General features: G+C 47.1%; 1 protein-coding gene across 1 annotated transcript in view; it reads right to left on the minus strand.

Annotated features, from left to right (window-relative positions):
• Positions 1 to 3,293: 3,293 nt before the first annotated feature.
• The window catches only part of LOC101951954 (myosin-IIIb-like), a 113,231-nt gene continuing 88,932 nt past the window's right edge, over positions 3,294 to 27,592 (minus strand). Inside the window, exons 24-30 of the mRNA XM_065598586.1 lie at positions 26,591 to 26,709; positions 23,124 to 23,320; positions 19,907 to 19,996; positions 7,198 to 7,363; positions 6,211 to 6,525; positions 5,691 to 5,775; positions 3,294 to 3,602 (exon numbers count right to left, since the gene is read on the minus strand). Coding sequence (XP_065454658.1) covers positions 5,722 to 5,775; positions 6,211 to 6,525; positions 7,198 to 7,363; positions 19,907 to 19,996; positions 23,124 to 23,320; positions 26,591 to 26,709 — 941 coding nt within the window. The 3' untranslated portion in view covers positions 3,294 to 3,602; positions 5,691 to 5,721. The remainder of the gene's footprint in view (positions 3,603 to 5,690; positions 5,776 to 6,210; positions 6,526 to 7,197; positions 7,364 to 19,906; positions 19,997 to 23,123; positions 23,321 to 26,590; positions 26,710 to 27,592) is intronic.

Below are 27,592 nucleotides of genomic sequence, written 5' to 3' on the forward strand. Positions count from 1 at the left end.
AATCATCCTATAAATACTATCAGCTGAAATGCATAACTTTGGGAGTGGACCATCTGTGTAAGGTGAACGTAACAACACTGCATGAGATGGCTTCCAGAGACCACAATCATAATGACTCTTTTTTTCCTCATAGTATATTCTTATTGGGTTTAGCAGTAAACCTGACAGATAATGGTTCTTTGGTCTTCTGAATATATTTCATAACAAGTCAAAGTGAGTTAAAGCAACTGACTATGCAATTTATCAACTACCATTAGGTCAAGTAGCAGGGGCTTGTGATTGTTACTGATGGCTTGGGATGATGGCAGTAGCAACCTAGGAGCCTTAGGCCTTGGCTACACTTACCCGGTAGTTTGGCGGCGAGCGATCGAACTTCTGGGTTCGACTTATCGCGTCTAGTCTGGACGCGATAAGTCGAACCCGGAAGTGCTCGCCGTCGACTGCTGTACTCCAGCTCGGCGAGAGGAGTACCGCGGAGTCGACGGGGGAGCCTGCCTGCCGAGTGTGGACCAAGGTAAGTTCGAACTAAGGTACTTCGAACTTCAGCTATGTTATTCACGTAGCTGAAGTTCCGTACCTTAGTTCGAATTAGGGGGTTAGTGTAGACCTGGCCTTAGTCATGGACCAGGACCCCAATGTATTAGGCGTTGTACAAGGACAGAAAAAAACAGATGGCCCTTGGCACAAGGCACTTACATTCCAAGTATCAGACAAGAGACTATAGATGGTTAGACAGACTAACGGGAGTACAAGGAAACAATGAAACAGTATTGGTCAGCATGATAGGCTGTGCTCTCAGTGTCCTCTGGCCTAATCTCTGTCATGTTTTTTGTAGGCATCACTACAAAAGAGTTTTGAGAAGGGATCTGATGGTGAATAATGAGGTAGCTTTGAGGGTTTTTATAGGGAGGGCCTTCCAAGCCTGAGGGGCAGCATGGGAGAAAGCATAAAGGCACTTGTTTGAATATCGAACAGGTGGGCAGTGGAGGCTGGCATCATGCACCCATGTGTCGACAACTTGATAGCAAATGGGATAGGACAGGGAGGATGAGGATTGACCAGGAAGGCCCTGACAGTGAACACAAGCAGCGACAGAGAAGGGTGTGCCAGTGAAGGGATGCACAGAGAGGGACAGAGCCAAAGCAACAGGCTAGGACAGCAGGATAATGTCGCACTACAGTTGCTTTAGCACTGAAAGGAGTCTGTGAATATTATCTCTGCCCTGGTTACCAATCACTAACCATTTCTTTGCTCCCTAAGCAGACTCTTGGACAGCACTTTGCCCACACCCAGGACTCAGAGAAATGGCTGCAGACCATAGGAACACAGATGTCATGGTGTCCACCTAACATCAGAGAAGCTGTTCCAAAAAGTCTCATTACATTCAATGTGTTAAATGAGAGAAAATGCAAACAGTGCAGCATCAGCTACTCTGTGCCATGGGACACACTGTGCAGCCTGGAGACTTAGTGTTACTGCTCCATGGAGACCCAGGCATGGGGGAGGACAGGAACAGGTCCCTCATTTGATCTGTTCTGGGCTAGAACCCAGCTCAGAGATGGGGGAGTCGTCCAGGTGAGGGCTTTGGCTTATGGGAGGCAGCTGCTCCCCCTGGCAGCAATGCCTTCCTGTTTCTGTGAGGGTCTCAGTTCTGGTATTGATGCTAGAAAGGCATAAGGAACAAATCAAGTTCATTCCCTATCCCCAGCACCAGACATCCATGGCCTGCCAGAACAGCAGGTCCAAACCCCCACAGTGACCTTGCCAAAGCACAGAGAAAACTCAAAATGGTAGATTGAAAATCAGCACTCTAATTGTGAGCTAAAGGAATACTGTGAGACAGCCTGAGTGATCAGATTTGTTAACCAAAATGTAGTAGGAAGAGAGCCTGAGACATAAGCCCTTGGATTAGAGGCCTGGTATGAGGCAGGATCCGCTCACAGAATGTGGCAAAACAGGGCTGATATTGCAGAAATACACATTCCTAAGAAGTGCTAAGCACAGAGTACTTACACAAACACATCCCGATATTAAGTGGTAGCAGATCATCCTGATATCAAGGATGGTACAAAAACATTCCCCAAGGATAACAGGAACAAACTAACCCCTCCTAAAAGATAAGGTCAGGATGACAGTACATAATAGAGATGTTTTGATCGAACCAACACGAGCAAGGTGATGGGTGATAACTAGTCACATCAAGGGGCAGTAACCATGTCAGAGGCAGTACTAACCTGTTTGTATCGGGATATAAAGATGTATCCCAGAGGGAGTATCTTTGACTAGCTGAGGGGGGAATGGAAAGTCCTGCCATTCACTGAACTGCATCCCTTAACACAGGCATACATGTCTTAGTATTGTGAAAAAAAAGAACTGGGGGGGCCTTCTTTATGCCAGCCAAAGTAACACTGAAGGCCCAAAATCAGGCCCTCTGACAGAGGCTCGATATACTGACTGCCCTTATAGAAGGAAGTACAGGCCAGGGCCTGAACAAGACTAAGCTGTACAATTCCCTGCCAAATTCGGTCAAGAATTATGACCAGAGGAAGGAAGGGGAGGGAGCAATGCGGAAGGCCTCAGCAACATAATAACCGCTTGTTTATGAAATATAATAACCGCTTACATGAAGAAATTGCTTCTAGTAAAGGCCAACTTCTCCTGTAGTTCCAGCTAACTGTCAAACTATCCAATCATTTATCTTCTTTGGGCGTCCTGTGATAAGCCCCTATGCCCTTAACCGTAAAACCCTGGAAAATAATATGTACCTTGACGAGAAAAAACATCCCAACTGGTGCCAAGTACCACTCATGGCGGAAACCACCAAGAAACCCCCCACCCAATATGCACCCAATTCTCGTAAAATGATTAGGAAGGTATTGGGAAAAGGGGACAGACCCCAACTCTTATTACTCGGAAATGACATATTATTTGTACTATGCTTGTGGTTTGAAGGAATAAAAGCAGCCTGGGTAATGTGCTAGGTGTGGTAGTTTTTGGACTGCTACCCCAACGCGTTGGTATGTATTGCAATAAACTGGCCTCAGGCTTGAGTCTGTGAACTAAAATCAATTCGTGGGTGACTTTTTCCACGACAGTATCCTCGTAGAGTCTGCCAGGTGCTATTACAGTGCTTTGTCGACAATAAACCTGGCCGGGTGCCTTCACACCTTAACGGATCTTGTGGTCATTGGGCGGTTTGCTTGAGGTCTGCTGCGCCAGCTGTCTGCGCAGAGCTGGGACAGCACACAGGGAGAACACACACGCAGCCAAACATCTAACCACACAAAGTACACTGCATTCATTCTCCAGCTATATTAGAAAAATCACCACCAAGATTTCCATACAGATTTGCACAATGACCCCAGCTCTTGGTCATGTCATCACCTCCTCCTGCCAGAATCAGAGAGTGGCCCACACAGCAGCTCCCTAGTGGCAGAGCATGACAAAAAGCTGCAGAAAGTTCTTCTCTCCCAGTGTCTTGTCCATAGGGTACAGAGCCAGCCCTGTGCATGTGGAAGAGGCTGCCATCTCCCCAGGTGCTTCTACCAGATGATGGAGGGCCCTGTGGTACCAGAGGAGGACGGGGCCTGAGCCAGGTTTATCTGTAAGAGGCAGGGAAACAAGTGTCAGGGGAGAATGTAAAGGGAAGGTGGGGAAGGCAGAGAGGGCTCTGCGATTCTCATACTATGAGCTAACGAAGGTCTGTGAAGTACCCAGAATGCGGATTGCATGGTAGTTATGTTTCAAGTACATCTGACTACAGGTGCAAGACACAAAGCACAGCAATCAACAACAGAACTGAAATCTTCACAAGTACTCCTGAAGAGCCTCTCAGTTGCCCACAGATCTTCACCGCTCAATACACACACAGAAAAGCCAAAGAGAGTAGATGGGTCTTATACCATGGACTGAACATCACTAAATCCAGACTCAAGGTTTGGGGACAGGGAGAATGTTCCAAAGTCCAGGAGCTCCTCCCCACCTCCTCCTATTTAGCTTCAGAACTGTGCATGATCTCAGATGCTGCAGTGTCCATGGGGAGAGAGGTGCCTCTTGAGACCTAAACCATGAAAAACCTTCCCATGGAGGGCAACTGGGACCAGTGCAGGCTCTGGAGCACAGGGAGAACTGTGCTCTGTGGGGAACACTGTTTAAGCAGCTGCAGTTATTGCTGGAGATGCTTTACCCCAACCTCCTCAACAATCTTGCCCCAACAGGGGAGATTTGGGACATGGCTAGGCAGACTGTCTGTGCCAAGGGATGGTTTCTGCAGCAGGGTCTAACTTACTGAGAGAAGCCAGCTTCTTGCCCTCTCTTAGGAGATGACAACAGTGACATCAACACCTCTCCACTGGCTCTCACCAGCCAGGTGGGGCATGGCTCTCACCCACTGCCTGTACATCCATTAGATATGCATTAGTCAAACAAAGTTATTGGGCCCAATACAGAAGAAGCTGCATAAAATTCTCTGACCTCTTCTGTACAGGAGGTCATCCTAGATGATCTAATAGTCCCTTCTGGCCTTACAATCTATGAATCCCCAGCACCGCAGCTAGCATCATAGACTGACACTCTCTAAGGTGCCACAAGGACTCCTTGTTGTTTTTGCTGATACAGACTAACACGGCTACCACTCTGAATCAAGCAGAGAAGACTGTCCCCACCACTCCTCGAGAACCAGCTGTGCCCCTGTGGAGGCAGCGAACATTGGCCTGAGCTGCTGTTAATTCAGTCTTACCCTCTGAGTCTCCAGCTCCCAAAAGTCTCAGGAACCCTGGATTTCAGGTTCACACACTTGCATTCGTTAGAGGAGACAGTGGCCACTTCACTGTCCTTGTTCAAAGGCTTGGCTTCCAGAATCTTGCCTTTTCTCCAGCACTGATTTTTTCCTCTATGCCTCCCTCCAATCCTGCCACTCGGCCGCAGCTCTTGACCCCTGGAACAGCCTTCCTGTCTGGCCATCTTGTATCAGAGGTCACCCGCTCCCCAGTGCCCTCTCTGCCCTCCCCGTGCCCTCTCTAATCCATCCCACATACTACAGCTACAATACCCTCCCTCTCCTGCTGCTTAGACTATGTCAGCCTTGCTCAAACCCCATCATTGGCTGCTCTTTCCTCCCACATCAAGTCCCAGCTCTTCTACCTCACCTGCACAGCTCTGCCCCCTGCTTTTCTCTCTCCTCACTATCCCTGCTACACCCCAATGCTACCTGCTCAGTGTCTCCCCACTGGCACTATCTGCTCCTCAGACCCATAAGCTGTACACGCAGCTGAACAAAGCAGAGCACAGATTAACTTGCTGTAACCCTCATTTTCTCCTACTCCCCACGTCCAGCTGTTGTCATATGTTGTGGCCTTTAACAGGCTAATCTCCTCAGGGCAGGACATGGTTATTGCCTTTGAAGCACTCTGCTCACCCCAGTGCCACTGAAACAAAAGCCTATGCTGAAAATGCAGCTTTCCTCCCCTCCCCGATCTCCCTACGGTGCAGGCTCCCAGAAGCCCCTCTAGCTTCTGCTGGCAGCTGCTCTCCCATTTTACCCTCCACTCCCAAATCTGTATAGGTGCTGGTCCAGGGGGGCTCTCCAAGCAGCCACAGGTCCAATGAGATGAAATGGTTCCTCTGTTCCTCTGACTTCCCTAGGGAAGCTGCATCTACCACCTGCCCCGCTGCAGAGGCCCCGCTCTTACCATGTCACTCTTGCTGTGGGCCCCGCTGCCTTCAGTGCTGGGGCTTCAGCTTGGCATAGGAGCCATTTGAGGGGTGGGAAGAAAACTGCAGGGCAAAGCAGAGGCACAATGTCAGGTGATCAATGGCAACCCCCCCCCCCCAATCACACACACACAACCCCCTCTGCCATCCCACACTGGGGACCTCCCCACCAAAGCCCTGCAGAGCCCTGTGCTATTCATGCCCAGAGGCTCTCACACCATCTGCTCTCCAGGAGTGAGGAAGCCTGAAACCTTGTAGTTCCCAGTGAATATATCCTTGATCCAGAGGCCACATAACCACAGGGCATGGAAAACGAGAAGCCTGGAAAACCTGCATCAGGGAGGAGACCACTGCCTTCCACTTGCAGGGAGCCCTCTTCCCCACTTGGTCCCCAGGCAAAGAGCTTCTAACTCACCTACAGACACTCTGGACAGACAGTGTTTGCTGCGGTGGCCAACGGATACAGGGTGGATGGACAGAACCCGCCAGCCTTCTTACCTGCTGGATTTCCCGCATTGCCAATCGTATGGAGGGGTAGAGGCGAGGAATGGCCCGTCTGGCCACCCCAGCCTCACATGGGCTCGGCTCCGCCCCCTCCTCGCCTGGGCTTAGCTGCTGCTCTTGGCATTTCTTTGATTTCATGAACCGCCTGTGCTTGAGAACAGCAGTTGCTCCTGCATGCTGGATGGGGCTGACAGCAGGTGCCCCATTAAGATCAGCCTGTTCTTTTTGAGGCTGCTTCTCCCCATCTGCTGGGCCTGGGGCCAGGGTGTGGAATTTCAACTCCTCATAATCAGAGTCCCCATCACCTTTCTGAAGGAAAAAGGGCAGAGTTCAGAAGACACGGAGATCCACAGCTAGCTGCAGGAGTCTCCAAGTCAGCAGCCAGAAGTAAAATGCCCAGATGCAGCAGTCCCCAGAAGTGCCCAGCTATGGGAGTGCCCCTGCCTCCAGAACATCAATGAGGGGCTTGGGATGCAATGCAGCTGTGAGAGCCGCTCCCCAGGATGGTAACTGGGGGGCAGGGACATAATGCGCAGCTCGTAGAGATACCCTGGGATGGCCAAGGATGCAATGGGAGCATCCCTCTTCCCCACCAAAATACTAACCTGTATTGCTGTGCCTAGCTTAGTGGTTCTCAACCTATTTACCATTATGGGCCGCAGATGCAGCTCTCTATGTTTTGTGTGGGCCGCAGCCACACAATATATATACTACCTGTATGGCCTTGAGGATGTCATGTGGGCCGCAGCTGTTCTGCTGACTGGGCCGTGGATCGAGAACCACTGGCCTAGCTGCTAGAGCTCCCTAGTGAATAAAGGTAGGAGGGGTCTGGGCTGCCTGACCAGTTGGTAAAGTACTGGACATTTCCTATGGGAACACAAAGCAATACTACCATCGGGACAATTCCATTAGCTCAGTGGGCACAGTCTGAGTCCTCCCACCCTTTGCCCATAAGGCACAACTGGAGTCCACAACACCCACCTGCTCACAGGTCACAGTCAACGTCTCCATGAAGGGCTGGATTCCCACAGTTCGATGGTATTGGACCAGCGCGGTGAGCGAGGTGTGAGCTCGGTCCTCCCCCAGGATCACGTAGCGTGCATTGGGCTGCATCTCAATCATGTAATGTCTGCAGCGGCTCTCACCCCTACAGAACCAGACAGACTCACTGCTCTGGGCCCCAGAACCTCTCCAGGCCTTTCTTAGCAGCAGCATCTGCATTAGAGACGTGCCTAGAAGCCCGAGCTGAGATCAAGGCCCTACTGCTCTGGGTGCTGCTTAGACACTAGTGAGAGATTGTCCCTGCCCTGGATTTACACTAAATAAACCAATGCTGGGAGGGGAAACAGAGGCACAGAGAGGGGAAGTGACTTCCCCAAGGTCACAGCAGGGAGGTGACAGAGCCAGGAACAGAATCCGGGTCTCCCAACTCCCAGTCCACAGCATGAGATATGGTAACACAACATTTTGATTAAAAAACCCCAGAATGGTACAAAATCAACAGGGCACACATTAAATGTATTAAAAACTGGCTGACAGGTCTCAGAATGTACCTGTAAACAAGGGAAATCTGAGACTTGGAAGAAGAAAGATGTGTAGGAAGGAAAGGGAAGGGAAGCCAAGGTAAGAGAGACAGTCATGTGATATTCTGTCAGTTTTTCTTGGACGTAATTGGCAAGAACCTGAGTAGAGAGAGAAGCAGAGGCACAAGTACGGGAGAGTTTGAAGAATGAGTCAAAAGTGGTGGAAAGATGACTGGAATTTTGGGCTTGGAACTCAATTAACTTGGAGATGTAGAATTGTTTCGCTAGGAAGATGGCAGAACTGAAAGAGGAAAGAATTAATTGGTAATTGATGAAGTCAGCCTGGTCATGGGATTTCCACCAAAGACACTTCGCTGCATGAGAACAGGAACAGAGGGAGCAGATGTTGGGACCATGTTATGATCATCTAGTCTGACCTCTTGTATAACACAGGCCTGAGAACCTCACCCAGTGATTCATCTATCCAGCAAAGAGCTTCTGGGTGAGCTACAGCACAATCTTTTAAAAGAGAGAGTCTTAATTTAAACACTCCAACTGATGGAGGATCTGTCACATCCTTAGGTAAGTTGTTACAATAGTTAATCATCTTCACTGGTAAACAACTGCACCTTATTTGCAGTCTGAATTTAGCTTCTAGGCATTGGATCATGTTATCCCTTTGTCTGCTAGATAGAAAAGCCCTCTGAGCCGCTGGCAGACCAGATACCAGCTCATGCCAAGGCCCCTAGGCCTCACTGAACACTGACAAAAGCATAGCTGGAAACCAGTCTGGCTCACCTGTGTGTTGCATTGTTAAAACTGGGCAGGGGGAACAAAGCAGAAGCCCAAGGGCTTCAGCCCTAGGCAGGGGGCCTGAGCCTAAGTCTCAGCATCCCAGGCTGAAGCAATCGGCTTTGGCCCCAGGCGGTGGGGCTCAGGCTTTGGCCCCGGGCCCCAGCAAGTCTAAGCCAGCCCCATTAAAATGGGGTCGCGGCCCATTTCGGGGTCCTGACCCACAGTTTGAGAACTGCTGCTATAAGCCATTTGATTTGGCACCACACAATGTTTTTATTACAAAACTAGAAGCATATCAAATAGGGCTGCCAATTAATCGCAGTTAACTCACGCGATTAACTCAAAAAAATTAACCGTGATTAATCGCACTGTTAAATAATAGAATGCCCAACTGAAATTTATTAAATTTTTTGATATTTTTCTACATTTTTAAATATCGATTTCAATTACAACACACAATACAAAGTGTACAGTGCTCACTTTATATTATTTTTTATTACAAATATTTGCACTTAAAAATGATAAACAAAAGTAGTACACCTCTACCCTGATATAATGCGACCCGATACAACGCGGTAAAGCAGCGGGGAGCCCCGGGCTCTTTAAATCTCCACCCGACCCCACTGCCAGAGTTCTGGTGGTGATTTAAAGGGCCCGGGGCTCCCTGCAGCGGCTGGAGCACCAGGCCCTTTAAATCACTGCTGGGGAAGCCAGCCCAGTCCGGCCCGCTGGACCGGACCCAATATAACATGGACTCACCTATAAGGCGGTGAGATTTTTTGGTTCCCGAGGACCGTGTTATATTGGGGTAGAGGTGTATTTTTCAATTCACCTCCTACAAGTACTGTAGTGCAATCTCTATCATGAAAGTGCAACTTCAAATGTAGTTTTTTTGTTACATATCTGCACTCAAAAACAAAACAATGTAAAACTTTAGAGCCTACAAGTCCACTCACTCCTACTCCTCGTTCAGCCAATCGTGAAGAGAATTTATGGGAGATTCTGCTGCCTACTTCTTATGTACGTCACCTGAAAGTGAGAACAGGCTTTCGCATGGCACTGTTGTAGCTAGCGTCGCAAGACATTTACATTCTGGATGTGCTAAAGATTCATATGCTTCTTCATGCTTTGGCCATCATTCCAGAGGACATGCTTCCATGCGGATGACAGTCGTTAAAAAATTATGAGTTAATTACATTTATGACTGAACTCCTTGAGGAAAATTGCATGCCTACTGCTCTGTTTTACCCACATTCTGCCATATATTTCATGTTATAGCAGTCTCGGATGATGACCTAGCACAGGTTGTTCGTTTTAAGAACACTTTCACTGCAAATTTGACAAAATGCAAAGAAGATACCAATGTGAAATTTCTAAAGATAGCTACAGCCCTCAACCCAAGATTTAAGAATCTGAAGGGCCTTTCAAAATCTGAGAGGGACGGGGTGTGGCCCATGCTTTCAGAAGTCTTAAAAGAGCAACACTCTGATGCAGAAACTACAGAACCCAAACCACCAAAAAAGACACTCAACCTTCTGCTAGTGGCATCTGATTTAGATGATGAAAATGAACATGCGTTGGTCCGCACTGCTCTGGATCGTTATCAAGCAGAACCCGTCATCTGCATGGACACTTGTCCACTGGAATGGTGGTTGAGACATCAAGGGACATATGAATCTTTAGTGCATCTGGCATGTAAATATCTTGTGATGTCGGTGTGACGTTGCACTCTATATGATTTTATGAAAGTATGCTGATGTGTGAATATAATGGAACAAATATGCTTCATGCAAAAGGTATCTTGTAAGATATCATTACAAATCTTATACTCTACTGAGTGTGGTCATCCTATTTGTATAAATGTATCACTCTTGAATCTGAAACTAGAAATATGAAATATAACTCTGAGGGGCTATTGTAATTATGCAAAGTGTGGGCCATTAATGGTGGTTTGGAATCTTGATGGCTCCCATCAAACAGGACAATTGTCTGTAGATGGCTCTGTTTTACTTGTAAGTCTTTCTGTATACATGTGTACTGGCAAGTGGGTAATAAAGTCTTACAGTGACATGTGATCATGTCACCTGAACTGGAATCCATCTTTAACCTGGTGCTTTTCTATTTAGAAGGGGTGGGGACCGAGAGAGACAAAAGATTCCCACCTTGTGCCAAATCTATATAAGGGGGTAGAACAGAACAAAGGGGGCTGCAATCATGAGAAATCCCCTAGCTACCACGGGAGCTGGAGCAAAGATTGTACCAGGGGAAAGGATTGTGCCCAGATTAGGAAGGCATCCAGTCTGTGATAGAATCATAGAATATCAGGATTGGAAGGGACCTCAGGAGGTCATCTAGTCCAACCCCCTGCTCAAAGCAGGACCAACCCCAACTAAATCATCCCATCCAGGGCTTTGTCAAGCCTGACCTTAAAAACCTCTAAGGAAGGAGATTCCTCCACCTCCCTAGGTAACCCATTCCAGTACTTCACCACCCTCCCAGTGAAAAAGTTTTTTCTAATATCCAATCTAAACCTCCCCAACTGCAACTTGAGACCATTACTCCTTGCTTATTGAAACATCTCTGAGGGTGAGATTTTAATCTGTATTCAGCTTTCTTACTGTATTAGGCATAGCTTGCGTGTTTTATTTTATTTTGTTTGGTAATTCACTTTGTTTTGTCTGTTACTACTTGGAACCACTTAAATCCTACTTTCTGTATTTAATAAAATCACTTTTTAATTTATTAATTAACCCAGAGTACATATTATTATTAATATTAATCTCTCTATCAGTGTTATAGAGGGCGAACAATTTATGAGTTTACCCTGTATAAGCTTTATACAGGGTAAAACGGATTTATTTGGGGTTTGGACCCCATTGGGAGTTGGGCATCTGAGTGTTAAAGACAGGAATACTTCTTAAGCTGCTTTCAATTAAGTCTGCAGCTTTGGGGCACGTGGTTCAGACCCTGGGTCTGTGTTGGAGCAGACTGGCGGGTCTGGCTCAACAGGACAGCGTGCTGGAGTCCCAGGATGGCAGGGAAAGCAGGGGTGGAAGTAGTCTTGGCACATCAGTTGGCAGCCCCAAAGGGGTTTCTGTGATCCAACCCATCACAGTTGGCTACAACAGTGCCGTGCGAATGCCTGTTCTCACTTTCTGGTGACACTGTAAATAAGAAGAGGGCAGCATTATGTCCTGTAAATGTAAACAAACTTGTCTGTCTGAGTGATTGGCTGAATGAGAAGTAGGACTGAGTGGACTTGTAGGCGCTCACGTTTTACAAAATGTTTTATTTTTGAATGCAGGTTGTTGTTCTTTTACATAATTCTACATTTGTAAGTTTAACTTTCATGATGAAGAAGAGAGAGGAGACAGGAAGACCTTTCATTCTGTCCACCACTGCCATGAGTAACTGGACGGACCTTCAGAATGGTTTTGTTCTCTCGATATAGAAGGCTAGCGCTCTGCGGACATCCAGTGAGTGAAGTCTCTGCTCCCTAGCGATGGAATGCGGCTTAGGGTAGAATATAGGGAGGAAGATGTCCTGGTTGATGTGAAATTGAGACACACCCTTTGAGAGAAAAGCCAGGTGAGGTCGGAGTTGAACCTTGTCCTTATGGAATACAGTGTAAGGGGGCTCTGATGTTAGGGCCCTGAGCTCTCACACCCTCCTAGCTGAGGTTATCGCTACCAGAAACACCACGTTGAATGAGAGAGAGAGATGGGAGCACGTCACCAAGGGCTCAAATGGCAATCCCGTAAATCTGGAAAGGACCAGATTGAGGTCCCAAGCTGGGATAGGCTGTCAGATCTGCGGGTATAGCCTGTTGAGACCTTTAAGGAAACGGCTGACCATCGGATTCGCAAAGACCGAGCAGCCCTCTGCGCCTGGGTGGAAAGCAGAGATGGCGGCCAAGTGAACCCTTCCTGACGACATGGACAGCTCCTGCTGCTTTAAGATGGAGAAGATAATCCGGTGTAAGTGGCACCGAGGCGAGTGTCGGGGACGAGAGGTGCTGCTCCGACCAGATTGAAAATCTCTTCCACTTGGCAAGGTAAGTAGCTCTTGTGGAAGGTTTTCTGCTGCCAAGGAGAACTTGTCTGGCTTGATCAGAGCAGGAGAGCTCCCCTGCGTTCAGCCATGGAGCTTCCATGCTATGAGGTGGAGCAACTCAAGGTTTGGATGTTGGAGGCAGCCGTGATCCTGCATTATTAGGTCTGGGAAGAGTGGCAGGGTGACTGGAGTTTCCACGGACATTTCCAGGAGTGATGTGTACCAGTGCTGGTGGGGTCACGCTGGAGTTATCAATATCACCAAAGCTTGGTCCCTGTGAATCTTGAGGAGCACCTTGTGAACGAGAGGGACAAGCGGGAACGCATATAGGAGGAGGAACGCGTCTGCGATGGGGCCCGGGCTGTGACTCAGGAAGGAGCAGAATCGCTGACACTTCCTGTTGCATCACATAGCGAACAGGTCTATTTGGGGAAAGCCCCACTGATGGAAAATTGATTTTACTACTTCTGGGCGAAGGGACCACTCTTGACCGTGAAACGACCTGCTGAGATGGTCCGCCAGCTCGTTCTGTATTCCAGGGAGGTACGATGCTTGCAGGTGTATCGAGTGCTCTACACAGAAGTCCCACAGCATGAGGGCTTCCTGGCACAGGAGAGAGGAGCATGCACCCCCGTTTGTGGATGTAAAACATTGCCGTGGTGTTGTCTGTCAGGACTGATACACATCTCCCTGCTAGGTGGACTCTGAAAGTCTGGCATGCCAGGCACGCTGCTCTCAGCTCCCTGACATTGATGTGTAGAGCGAGATCCACCTGAGACCAGAGGCCTTGTGTTCTGAGATCTCCCAAATGAGCCCCCCAGCCCAAGTCTGACGCGTCTGTCACTAAGGAGAGGGATGGCTGAGGGCTGGTGAAGGGGATCTCTGGATCTACTATCTGTGGGTCAAGCCACCACAGGAGGGAGTTGAGTACCAGGTGATGCAGGGTTATAATCCTGTCCAAATGTCCCGGACTGGCCAATATACTGACGCTAGCCACTACTGAAGTGGTCGAAGTCTGAGTCTAGCATGCTGTACTACATAGGTACAAGCCGCCAGGTGTCCCAGGAGCTTCAGGCAATTCCTTGCTGTGGTGTAGGGGAACTGCCTGAGACCCCGTATGAAGTTGCCCAGGAACCAAAACCTCGCTTCCGGGAGGTATGCCCTGGCTTGTGTCGAGTCCAGTACTGCCCCTATAAACTCCATCCTCTGAACAGGGGACAGCGTTGATTTCCCTTTGTTTAGAAGGAGACCCAGTTCAACATTGCTTGCGCAGAGATGAAGGACGGCAAAGCCACTGATGTGGACCTGGACCTTGATCCTTGGATTTGTCCCTGGCTCTGATGATATGCCCAGGGTGTCCAGAAGGTTGCCACTGCAGTGACCAAAGCGCCAGACAGGGCTGGCAGTCACGGCAGGACCTGGAGCTTCTGCTCCTGGTCCTATCGGACCAGTAGGATTGCGCCTCCGAGGTCTCCGAGAAGGACCACCACGGAGCAGTGGTACTCTGCAGTGCCGGCGAGCGGTGCCGAGAAAGAGGGGACTGGTACGGCTCCCCCACTTGGGTGGACCGTGCCAGGGAGAGGGGCGCTGGAGATGGAGATCGGTGCACCATCATTGTCGGCTTGCCCCTTGATGGGAACGGGGGCCGGGCGGTCACCGGCGACTTGTCTTTCCTTTGTGGGGAGGATGGTGCCATGAGGCATATAAGGTCTTGAGCCGCTCAAACACCTCTGGCATTGAGGGGAGCTGGAGCTGTCCACCAGGACGATCTGGAGAGCAATGAGGGTTCGGACTTGACTGTACCCGGGGGGGAGGGAGAAGGAAGGGGAGGCAGGAGTTGACGAGACCCTAGGAGGCGGAGGAGCCAAGACCCGAATCGGGTCTCCCTGCTGCAGGCTCCTTGGGCTTGGAGGGGGAGAGCGACTCCTCTCCGGCCTTTTCTTTTTCTGGGGCACCGAGGACTGATACCGGTGCCTGACAGAAGACTGTCTATGGGCAGAGCCATGGCAGTGCCGTGACTCCCTGGGGTCCTTCCTCGGTACCAGCTCATGCACCGTCAGTGCTGGGTGTGGGTTCTGCCGACCCCGGGTCGGATTGCGGTCCGAGTGCTGCCTCCATTAGAAGGATCTTGAGTCTTTGATCTCGGTCTTTCAAGGTCCTAGGGTGGAATCCTTTGCAAATTCTGCACTTCTCCTTCTGGTGGCTCTCTCCAAGGCACCGCAGACAGGAAGAGTGCGCGTCGCTCTTAAGCATAAACTTTCCACAGTCCTCACAGAACTTGAACCCTGGGGACTGGGGCATACCCCGGAACCGGGGAAACGTTGTTGGGGGGGACCCCCAAAAGAAAACTTAAGTGCTACTAGAACTATCAACTATTAACTATTAACTATTAACTAACTAACTAACACTAGAAGCTATAAACATGAAGAGTGGACACTGCCCAAACGCGCTTGCAAAGCAAGACAACAGTTTGTTCCAGCTAGCCGTCACCGGCGGTAAGAAGGAACTAAGGGGGTGGCGGGTCGGCAGGGCCCTATATTGGGCATCAGGAAGGCACGACTCCAGGGGGTGCCCAGGCCAACCCTACGGATGCTTCTAAGGGAAAAATCTTCTGGCTGGCGCAAACAGACCTGATTGGAATTGACATGAACAAGCACTCGAAGAAGCTAGGTTCTTTTTGCTGCTTGGACTCTCAGGGTATGTCTACACTGCAATTAAAACCCACGGTTGGCCCATGCCCACTAACTCAGGCTCAAGCTAAGGGTCTGTTTAATTGTGGTGTAGACATCTGGGCTCAGGCTGGAGCTAGGCTGCAGGACCCGAGAGCTGGGAGAGTCCCAGAGATTGGGCTGCAGCCTGAGCCCGAACATCTACACCGCAGTTAAACAGACCCTTAGCCTGAGCCCCGCAAACCCTAGTCCACTGGCATGGGCCAGTCACGGGTGTCTAATTGCAGTGTAGACATACAGTAACTCCTCACTTAAGATCATCCCGGTTAATGTTTCATTGTTACATCACTGATCTATTAGAGAACATGCTTGTTTAAAGTGCACAATGCTCCCTTATAACGTTGTTTGGCAGCCGCCTGCTTTGTCCACTGCTTGCAGGAAGAGCAGCCCGTTGGAGCCAGCTGGTGGGGGCTTGGGACCAGGTGGGTCGGCAGCCCCCCATTACCTCCCCTAAGTTCCCTGTGCGGCAGCCACCCAGCAGGCTATCAATTGCCGGGCAGTTCAGCTGCCCCTCCCCCACTGCTGTGTACTGCTCCAGCCCTCTGCCTTGGAGCTGCTCCTGGGAGCCTCCTGCTTGCTGTGCAGGGGGTTGGGAAGAGGGGTGCTAATGTCAGGGTACCCACTCCCCCCACTCCTGCCCCTCTGCTCCTGTACCCCATCTCCACAGAGGGAGGGGGAACATGACAGGACTCAGGATGAAGGGAGCTTGCTGGCAGCAGGTGCTTTCTCAGCTGCTGATCTACTTAAAAAGGCAGTGTACTTAGAGTGGGTCACCATACTTAAAGGGGCAATGCACGTCTCTCTCTCGCTCACACACACACACATGCACCCCCCAGCACTTTGGAAAGTGGAGGGAGTGGTGCATTCCAGTGGGATAGCGTGGCTTCATCATCACCTTCAGTTTCTGCAGTGAACGTTTGCAGCCACTGCCATGCGTCTATTGTGTCTCCTCCCTCCATTCATGCTGCCTTGTAGAGTGTGAGACTACATTAACTATGTGTTAACCCTTGAGGGCTCAGCCGAGTGCTAGTTCATCATTTAGCAGCAAGGCATTCCCTGGGAAATGTCTCACCCTCTGACTCCACCACCTCAACCAAGCTTCACAATCATCATTGCTGTGTAAACTATTAACTTGTTTGTTTAAAACTTATAGAGTGTGTGTGTGCGCGCATATATATGTGAAAAAATTTTGTATGGTGAAAAAATTTTCCCTGGAACCTAACACCTCCCTCCCCCCCCCCACACACACATTTACATTAATTCTTATGGGGAAATTGGATTCGCTTAACATCGTTTCGCTCAAAGTAGCATTTTTCAGGAACATAACTGCAACGTTAAGTGAGGAGTTACTGTACCTGTAGGGCCAAAAATCATTAAGCATAAGCAAAAGATCTCCATCTGTTTTGCCTGGATTAGCCCTAAAGGACATACGGAATCTGCTTATTATAGAAGTTTCCATTGTCTTTAGAAATCTAAGACTGTAATTTACTCGTGTGTGTATATGTTACCTGCTTTAACCTTGTAAATAACTCATTTCTTTTCTTAGGTAATACATTTTTAGTTAGGTTATTACAGAATTGGCTACTAGCATTGTCTTTGGTAAGTGACCTGCAGTGCAATTGACCTCGGGTAAGTGACTGGTCCTTTGGGACTGGGAGTAATCTGAATATAATTAAAAGAACGAGGAGTACTTGTGGCATCTTAGAGACTAACAAATGTATTTGAGCATAAGCTTTCGTGGGCTAAAACCCACTTCATCGGATACATGCAGTGGAAAATACAGTAGGAAGATATATAGACACAGAGGACATGACAAAAATGGGTGTTGCCATACTAACTATAACGAGAGTAATCAGTTAAGGTGGGCGATTATCAGCAGGAGAAAAAAAAAATTTGTACTGATAATCACGATGGCCCATGTCTAACAGTTGACAAGAAGGTGTGAGTAACAGTAGGGGAAAAACATTAGCATGGGGAAATAGGTTTTACTTTGTGTAATGACCCATCCGCTCCCAGTCTTTATTCAAGCCTAATTTAATGGTGTCCAGTTTGCAAATTAATTCCAATTCTGCAGTTTCTCGCTGGAGTCTGTTTTTGAAGATTTTTTTGTTGGAGTATTGCGACTTTGAGGTCTGTAATCAAGTGACCAGGGAGGTTAAAGTGTTCTCCGACTGGTTTTTGAATGTTATAATTCTTGACGTCTGATTTGTGTCCATTTATTCTTTTGCATAGAGAAACTTCAAAAACAGACTCCAACAAGAAACTGCAGAATTGGAATTAATTTGCAAACTGGACACCATTAAATTAGGCTTGAATAAAGACTGGGAGTGGATGGGGCATTACACAAAGTAAAACCTATTTCCCCATGCTAATTTCCCCCCACACACACTGTTACTCACACCTTCTTGTCAACTGTTGGAAATGGGCCATCCTGATTATCACTACAAACATTTTTTTTCTCCTGCTAATAACTCACCTTAACTGATTACTCTCTTTACTGTTACTACGGCAACACCCATTTTTTTATGTCATATGTGTCTATATATCTTCCTACTGTATTTTCCACTGCATGCATCCAATGAAGTGGGTTTTAGCCCACGAAAGCTTATGCTCAAATAAATTTGTCAGTCTCTAAAGTGCCACAAGTACTCCTTGTTCTTTTTGCTGATACAGACTAACATGGCTACCACTCTGAAACCTGAATATTATTATGATTTTTGCTGTAAGAGACCATCTATCACAAAGACAAGCTTGCCTGGGTGGCAAGATAGACTGGAGTGCCCAATGTGACGGTCTGTGACTCCAGGGTAAGGCTGTTATAGAGCTTGTGGAGTTCACTCTTGTTACTTGGTTGGTGAAATCTAATTATGGAACATACAACCAATTTAGGATTTGTGCCCTACTTCTTGACAGTCTGCCCTGAGCCAGGCATGCACAGTCATGAGCCAGTTGAGGTAACCTGACATGGTTCTTGGCCCTACGCTATTTAACATTTTTATCAATGACCTGGAACAAAATTATCACTGACAAAGTTTGCAGGTGACACAAACATTTGGGGAAATATAAATAATAAAAAGGGCTGGTCACATATACTGAATTGGTTGGTAAGCTGGATGCAAGCAATGTGTGTTTCAATATGGCCAAATATGAATGTACATACCTAGGAACAAAGAACATAAGCCACATCTACAAGATGGGTGACTCTCCTGGGAAGCAGTGACTCTGAAAAAGATTTGAGGATTGTGGGGGGATAATCAGCTGAACAGGAGCTTCCTGTGCAATGCTACGGCCAAAAGGGTTAACACAATCCTTAGATGCACTAACGGGAATTTCAAGCAGGAGTAGAGAGGTTTTATTACCTCTGTATTTGGCATTGGTGGTACCCCTACGGAAATACTGTGTCCATTTCTGATGTCCTCATTTCAAGAAAGATATCGATAAATTAGAGAGGGTTCAAAGAAAAGCCATGAGGATGGTTAAAGGATTGGAAAACATGCCTTATAGTGATAGACTCTAGGAGCGAAACCTGTTCAGTTTCTCACAGAGAAAGTTAAGGGTGACTTGATCACAGTTTATAAGAACCTACATGGGGAATAGAAATTTGATAATACAGGGCTCTTCAGCTTAACTGACAAAGGTACAAGATCCAGTGGCTGGAAGTTGAAGTTAGACAATTTCAGACTGGAAACGAAGGTGGCAAATTTTTGATAGTGAGAGTAATTAATCATTGGAACAATTTACCAGTGGTCATGGTGGATTCTCTATCACTATTTTAAAATCAAGATTGGATGTTTTTCTAAAATAGATGCTGTAGTTCAAACAGGCATTATTTTGGGGCAGTTCTCTGGCCTGTGTTAGGAGATCAGACTAGATGATAATAGTGGTCCCTTCTGGCCTTAGAATCTAGGACTCCTCACTAGCCCATTTGATCTTACAGGCTTGTGCCCCTGCATCACTACCCTGCACTTTCTCTTGCATGTATTGGTGCAAAGGATCCCTTTCCAACACTCCCCTCTGAGTACATTCCTAGCCTATGCAGCCCAACCTCCTCCAGTCTGTCCCCCTTCCAGGCAGCAACTCTTCCAGCCTGATCCCACAGTGCAGGACCCAGAAACACCACCCCCTTCCCACCCAATATGGCACTTCCTCATGCAGTACCCACACCCACCATCCTCCACCTCCCATACAGCTGCATGTGGGGATGGATGGCGCATCCACATCAACTGCCCACCATCTCAGCTCCAGCTCCATCCATCCCTACATACAGCATCTACATCAACTGCCCACCTTCTCAGCTCCCCACACAGTGCCCATACTTAGCATCCCCTCCAGCTCATGTCCTGCGGCTACTATACATAGTTCATGAATCAATCTAATCCTCAATAAAAGGCAGAGGCTATCTCTTCTTTATGGGGGCCCCAGAGTCTCCATCTGTCCCTTTAGGTTGTGTCTAGGGCACCCAGGTCAGGAGTGTCTAAACACCAGTCTCAGTATCTCAGTCCACGGAGAAAGCTGACACACTGTGCTACCATTGCCCCATGCAGCCCATCGCCAAGAGTCCTGGTAGAAGAAAAGTAGTGGGTGCGTTACCTGTATGACAGGGTGTAGCCTGGCCTGCTCTGACTGATTCGAACCAGGAAGCAGCCCAGAGGCTTGTCCATCAGCAAGTTCTCAGCTTCCCTGAAAGCAAAGAGGAAAGATTTTAATCCGAGAGTCAGTAATAAAACCCTGTGCTCTCCCTGTTCAGGAGCCCCCATCCCTTTTTCACATCCTGGTAACACTCCCTCTATGGTGCAGCCAGCATCACTCTCATGCTGTCCGCTTCACTTCAGGCACACTGTGACACTAAGTACCATTCCCAGACCTGAGGAAGAGCTCTGTGTAGCTTGAAAGCTTGTCTCTATCACCAACAGAAATTGGTCCAATAAAAGATCTCTCAACCACAATGTCTCTGAGACAAGACCGTCAGGGAATACAGTGTGGGCTTTTGGAGGAAACTGGTTGCTCTCTCCTGGGACTGACAAAGGAGTCAAAGAGATAGAGCCTGAAATAGCTGGTGAATTGCTCTGGATTGACCATAATGGACCATGTTTTAACCTTTATTTCTGTATGCTAATGTAAGGACTTCCAATGCTGTGTTCCAGTTGACTAATACATCCTCCTCTGTTTTGAAAAGACTGTTTGGTGTCACCGCAAGCACTTGCTTGTGTGCATTAGTCCCTGAAGAGTGTCCAAGTCGTTACCAGGAGTCTGTTTCAATTGGGTTTGCTGAACAGAGCTCACAGCATTAAACCGAAGCTCAGTCTAGGAGGCAGTGAAGCTGCAGAGGCTAGCCTGAAGGAAGGGTGGGATTCCTTGCGGGTCTGGCACACTGAAGGGGACTGCTTAAAGGCTGGGCTGTAGCACAGATCCCGTGGATCTGTGACAACAGTATTGCTGTATTGAACTCCACATACAGAGTTAAAATCACCTCCCTACTCCTGTCCCTACACATCCCAGGATCCCTTTTAGACACAGCATCACATTGGGAGCTCATGTTCAATTGCTGGTGCCCTATGACCTCTAAATCCTTTACAGAGTCACTGCTTCCCAGGACACAGTCCCTCATTCTGTAGGTACAGCCTGCATTCCTTGATCCTAGATGTATAACTCTGCATTTAATTATATTAAAATTAGGATTGTCAAGCAATTAAAAAAATGAATCGCAATTAATTGTGCGATTAATCACGCAGTTAAACAATAATAGAATATCATTTATTTAAATATTTTTGGATTTAATTTAAATTTAAATATTATTTAAATATTTTTGGATTTAATTTAAATTTAAATATTTTCTACATTTTCAAATATAATTGATATCAATTACAACACAGAATACAAAGTATACAGTGCTCACTTTATAATTATTCCTTATTACAAATATTTGCAATGTAACAAACAAGAGAAATAGTATTTTTCAATTCACCAAATACAAGTACTGTTGTGCAATCTCTTTATCATGAAAGTTGAACTTACAAATATAGAATTATGTACAAAAAAAACCCTGCATTCAAAAATAAAATAATGTAAAACTTTAGAGCCTACAAGTCCAATCAGTCTCACTTCTTGTTCAGCCAATCACTCAGACAAACATGATTGTTTACATTTGCAGGAGATAATGCTGCCTGCTTCTTGTTTTCAATGTCACCTAAAAGTGAGAAAAGGCGTTCGCATAGCACTGTTGTAGCTGGCGTCACAAGATATTTACATGCCGGATGCACTAAAGATTCATATGTCCATTGATGCTTCAACCATCATTCTATAGGGCATGTGTCCATGCTGATGACGGGTTCTGTTCGATAATGATCCAGAACAGTGTGGACCGACGCATGTTCATTTTCATCATCTGGGTCAGATGCCACCAGCAGAAGGCTGATTTTCTTTTTTGGTGGTTTGGGTTCTGTAGTTTCCGCATCAGAATGTTGCTCTTTTAAGACTTCTGAAAGCATGTTCCACACTTCGTCCCTCTCAGATTTTGGAAGGCACTTCAGATTCTTAAATCTTGGGTCAAGGACTGTAACTATCTTTAGAAATTTCACATTTGTATCTTCTTTGCATTTTGTCAAATTTGCAATGAAAGTGTTCTTAAAATGAACATGTGCGGGGTCATCATCCGTCTCTGCTACAACATGAATTATATGGCAGAATGCAGGTAAAACAGAGCAGTAGACATACAATTCTCTCCCAAGGAGTTCAGTCACAAATTTAATTAACGCATTTTTTTTTAATGAGCGTCATCAGCGTGGACACATGTCCTCTGGAATGATGGCTGAAGCATGAAAAGGCATATGAATCTTTAGCGCATCTGGCACGTAAATATCTTGTGATGCCAGCTACAACAGTGCCATGCAAACGCCTGTTCTCATTTTCAGATGACACTGTAATTAAGAAGTGGGCAGCATTATCTCCCATAAATGTAAACTTTTTAGCGTTTGGCTGAACAAGAAGTAGGACTGAGTGGACTTGTAGGCTCTAAAGTTTTACATTGTTTCGTTTTTTAGTGCAGTTATGTAACAAAAAAAAAAACTACATTTGAAAGTTGCACTTTCATGATAAAGAGATTGCTCTACAGTACTTGTATGAGATGAATTGAAAAATACTATTTCTTTTGTTTATCATATTTACAGTGCAAATATTTGTAATAAAAATAATATAAAGTGAGCACTGGACATTTTGTATTCTGTGCTGTAATTGAAATCGATATATTTGAAAATGTAGAAAATCATCCAAAAATATTTAATACATTTCAATTAGTACTCTATAGTTGAACAGTGTGATTAATCACGATTAATTTTTTCAATCACGATTAATTTTTTTGAGTTAATCGCGTGAGTTCATTACAATTAATTGACAGCCCTAATTAGAACACTTTTATTCTAAATGGGCCCAGTTTACCAAGCAGTACAAATCTACATGGCTGTCCTGTCCTCATCAACATTTACCATTCCATCAGTCTTTGAGATAAAAATCAGATAAAAACCTTCAGTTGCTGCCACCCTGGATTGGAACTAGTGACCTAGAAGTAAAAGGCCCTGTACCCCACTCCCAACTCCATATATCAGCCAATCCCCCTGACGGGTCTGGATGGGAATCAGTACTCTAGAGTGGAAAGGCCATGTGTCCTATTCCCAGCTCCCCAAGAAACCAGTCCATGCTATCTCCAGGGACCCCAACCCCCACTCTCATACACACTCTCCCTAAGGACATGCCAGCCTCTGCCTGCACAGCCCAGCCCCCTTGGTATGCTGCAAGCCCCTAGGGTTCTCACCTCCTGCTGATCATCCCATGCAGCCAGCCAGGAAAGGCCCCATCATCCTGCCTAACCTTCCAAGCCTGTGTCTCTCTGAACCAGCGGAGAGTTGCTCCTCTCTTGATTTGCCTCATTTCTTCCTCTTCTCCTGTCTGCCCCTCTGTCCCCAGCACAGGGCAGGGCCTGGAGCGCAAAAAATTATCAAAGGGAGTCGACTGAAAACAGGAAAGAGAGAGAAAAAAGGAAGGTGGGTGTGAGAGTGATAGATTCCTAGGCCAGAAGGGACTACTGTGATCATCTAGTCTGAGCTCCTGTATAACACAGGCCACATATCTCTCCCAAAATAATCCATAGAGCATAACTTGTGGCCGCCACTTCCCACAGCTGCCATTGGCCGGGAACAGTGAACCGCAGCTGCTGGGAGTTACAGGGGCCTTGCCTGCGGACGGTCAACGTAAACAAAATGTCTCGCGGCCCACCAGCAGATTACCCTGATGGGCCATGTGCCGAAGGTCTAGCTTCAACTTCCAGCCATTGGATCAGTCTGCTAGACTGAAGAGCCCATTATTAAATATTTGTTTCCCGTGTAAATACTTCTAGGCTAATCAAGTCAACCCTTCACCTTCTCTGTGTTAAGCTAAGTAGACTGACCTCCTTGAGTCTATCACTATAAGGCGAGTTTTCTATTCTCATGGTTCTTCTCTGAACCTTCTCTAATTTATCAATCTCCTTCTTGAATGGTGAGCACCCAGAACTGGACACAGGATCCCAGCAGCAGTCGCACAAGTGCCAAATAGAAAGATAAATAAACCTCTCTACTCCTACTTGAGATTCCCCTGTTTATGTATCCAAGCATTGCATCAGCCCATTTAGCCATAGTATTGCACTGGGAGCTCATGTTCAACTGATTATCCACCACAAACTCCAAAACTTTTTCAGAGTCCTGCTTGCCATTCTGTAAGTATGGCCTACATTATTTGTTCCTAGATGTACACATTTACATTTAGTTGTATTAAAACGCATATTGTTTGCTTGCATCCAGCTTACCAAGCGATCCAGAACACTTTGAATCAGTGACCTGTCCTCATTATTTACCACTCCTCCAATTTTTGGGTCATCTCCAAACTTTATCAGGGATGATTTTATGTTGTCTTCCAGGTCAATGATAAAAATGTTAAATAGCGGAGAGCTAAGGACTGATCCCTGTGGGACTCCACTGGAAACACACCCACTTGATGATGATTCTCTGTTTACCATTACATTTTGAGTTAGCCAGTTTTTAACCTATTTAATGTGTGCCATGTTAATTTTATATCCTCCTAGTTTTTTAAAATCAAAATGTTGTGAAATATCAAGTCAAACACACTGCAGAAATTTACATGTATTACATCAATACTAGTACCTTTATCAAATAAACTTATAATCTCATCTAAGAAGATACCAAGTTAGTTTGACAGGATCTATTTTCCATAAACCCATGTTGATTTGCATTAATTGCATTACCCTCCTTTAATTATTTATTAATCGAGTCCTGGGGCACTGCATCCGAGGGTGCTAAAGGAGTTGGCGGATGTGATTGCAGAGCCATTGGCCATTATCTTTGAAAACTCATGGCGATCGGGGGAGGTCCCGGATGACTGGAAAAAGGCTAATGTAGTGTCCATCTTTAAAAAAGGGAAGGAAAAGATCTGGGGAACTACAGGCCAGTCAGCCTCACCTCAGTCCCTGGAAAAATCATAGAGCAGGTCCTCAAGGAATCAATTTTAAAGCACTTAGAGGAGAGGAAAGTGATCAGGAACAGTCAAGAGAAGAAAGGGGGGATTTGATAGCTGCTTTCAACTACCTGAAAGGGGGTTCCAAAGAGGATGGATCTAGACTGTTCTCAGTGGTGGCAGATGACAGAACAAGGAGCAATGGTCTCAAGTTGCAGTGGGGGAGGTTTAGGTTGGCTATTAGGAAAAACTTTTTCACTAGGAGGGTGGTGAAGCACTGGAATGGGTTACACCTAGGGAGGTGGAGGAATCTCCTTCTGTCATAAACATACAGCTAAGGGTAGCATAAAATCCCTCCTTTCCCTGTAAGGGGTTAAGAAGCTCAAATAACCTGGTTGGCACCTGACCAAAAGGACCAATAAGGGAAGAAGATATTTTCAAATCTGTGGGGGGAGGTTTTGTTTTGTGCTCTCTTTTGTTGTTCTCTCTGGGACAGAGAGGGACCAGGGCAGGAAAAACCATCTCCTAAAACCCTACCTGAAATAAGCATCCAAGATTACAAAAATTGTAAGTAATAGCAAGGAAATGTGTTAGCTTATCTTTTGTTTTAGCTTGTGAATTTTCCCTGTGCTAAGAGGGAGGTTTATTCCTGTTTTCTGTAACTTTGAAGTTTTGCTTAGAGGGGAATCCTCTGTGCTTTACATCTTATTACCCTGTAAAATTACCTTCCATCCTGATTTTACAGAGGTGCTTCTTTTACTTTTTTCTTTATAATAAAGTTCTGCTTTTAAGAGCCAGATTGGTTTTTAGTTTCCTAAAAACCCAAGGGTCTGGTCTGTGCTAACCTTGTTTACCTATTTGGTTGGTATATTATTCTCAAGCCTCCCCAGGAAAGGGGGTGAAGGGGCTTGGGGGGATATTTTGGGAAAACAGGAACTCCAAGTTGTCCTTTTCCTGAATCTTTGTCTAACTCACTTGGTGGTGGCAGTGATACCGTCCAAGGACAAGGAAGAATTTGTGTCTTGGGGAAGTTTTAACCTAAGCTGGTAGAAATAAGCTAAGGGGGTCTTTCATGCAGGTCCCCACATCTGTACCCTACGTTTAGAGTGGGGAGGGAACCCTGACACCTTCCTTAGAGCTTTTTAAGGTCAGGCTTGACAAAGCCCTGGCTAGGACGATTTAGTTTGGGATTGGTCCTGCTTTGAGCAGGGGGTTGGACTAGATGACCTCCTGAGGTCCCTTCCAACCCTGATAGTCTATGATTCTGTCTCAGTTGCTTCATTATCTTATCCAAGATCGATGTCAGACTGACGGGCCTATGATTACTCGTGTCATCCCATTTACCCTTTTTACAAACTGGTACAACACTAGCTTCCTTCCAGTCTCCTGGAACTTCCCCAGTGCTCCAAGACTTATCGAAAATCAACAGTGGAGGCAGGAGCAAGAGCAGGGGGACACTTACAGTAAGCTCCTTTGAAGATATCACAGACGACCTCACTCAAGTCTGTGCCCTAGGGGAGACCAGACAGGAACTTCATCCAACTTCCACTTTCAGTTCTCCCAAGACCAAGCCCTGCCCAAGGTTTTACCAGGATTGGTTTATTTAAACTCACAATATTGGGCATGAACTCCTCTTTATTCCTGGTTACATGGATGAGGAGCGTGGTTCTCCCTGGATCACATGTACAGGATGTGCAGATGGGAGGGCTCCCTCAAGATCACATGTTGGGATGTCCCTGGGTATCTGACCCTAGGCAAAGCCAACATTATTACCTCTGTGAGTTTGCTGCGAGGGCGTGGTACTGGTGGCTGTGTCAGAGAATCAGCTCCAGGCTGAGAACGTGGGAGGGGCCGAGGACGTCTTCTCCGTGGCACAGGGACTGGCGAGGCAACTATTCATGCAGTGAGAGGAGGGAACAAATGGCATTAGGAACCCCCAGGGAATGATTCGTCCCACCCAGGAATGGAGCATGTGGGTACAATACCATCACACCCATGGGTACCATGGGGAAGGTTCTGCCTCTCCAGCAGACAGCATGGCAGCTGCAAGACAAGGGACTCCCAGGAACATCAATCCATGGAGTTTGGAACTTCCCCATCCCACCTGAGCCTTGCTATGGAGCATGGAAAGGAGTGAGAAGGGGTGGGGTCCCTGCTCTGCTGCCACCTCCTGCTCCATGCTCTAAGGAAAAATATCCAGCTCTGAGTGGGAGATGGCATGAAGCCATCTCCTGCTGCATTAGCAGAAGAGGCTGGGTGAGGCCAGGGTGCCTTTCCCATCCCAGCCCAAGGCACGTGGGATTTCACAGCTCAGTTCCCAGCCTCTATGGGAAAGCGCCTCCATTTCCAAGTGGAGATGGGGCCTGTCCTGAGGCAAATGCTGGAGGAGAGTTTCACAGAGGCAGGTGTATCGCCCCTCTAACTACCCACCGCTCAGGTGTGGCATAGAAGAGAGTGTGGCCTGAGGGCTCAGCTACAACTAGGGAATAAGGCAGTCAGACCCAGTAGGGTCCGTGGTGGCTGGACACAGCCACTAAGGGCACGTCTTCACTACCCGCCGGATCGGCGGGTAGCAATCGATCTATTGGGGATCGACTTATCGCGTCTAGTGAAGACGCAATAAAATCGATTCCTGATCGCTCTGCCGTCGACTCCGGAAATCCACCGCGGCAAGAAGCGGAAGCAGAGTCGACGGCGGCGTGGCAGCGGTCGACTCACCGCCGTCCTCACAGCCAGGTAAGTTGACCTAAAATACGCAACTTCAGCTACGCTATT

Source organism: Chrysemys picta, chromosome 6 (assembly GCF_011386835.1).
Source record: "Chrysemys picta bellii isolate R12L10 chromosome 6, ASM1138683v2, whole genome shotgun sequence".
NCBI classification, from domain to species: domain Eukaryota; kingdom Metazoa; phylum Chordata; order Testudines; family Emydidae; genus Chrysemys; species Chrysemys picta.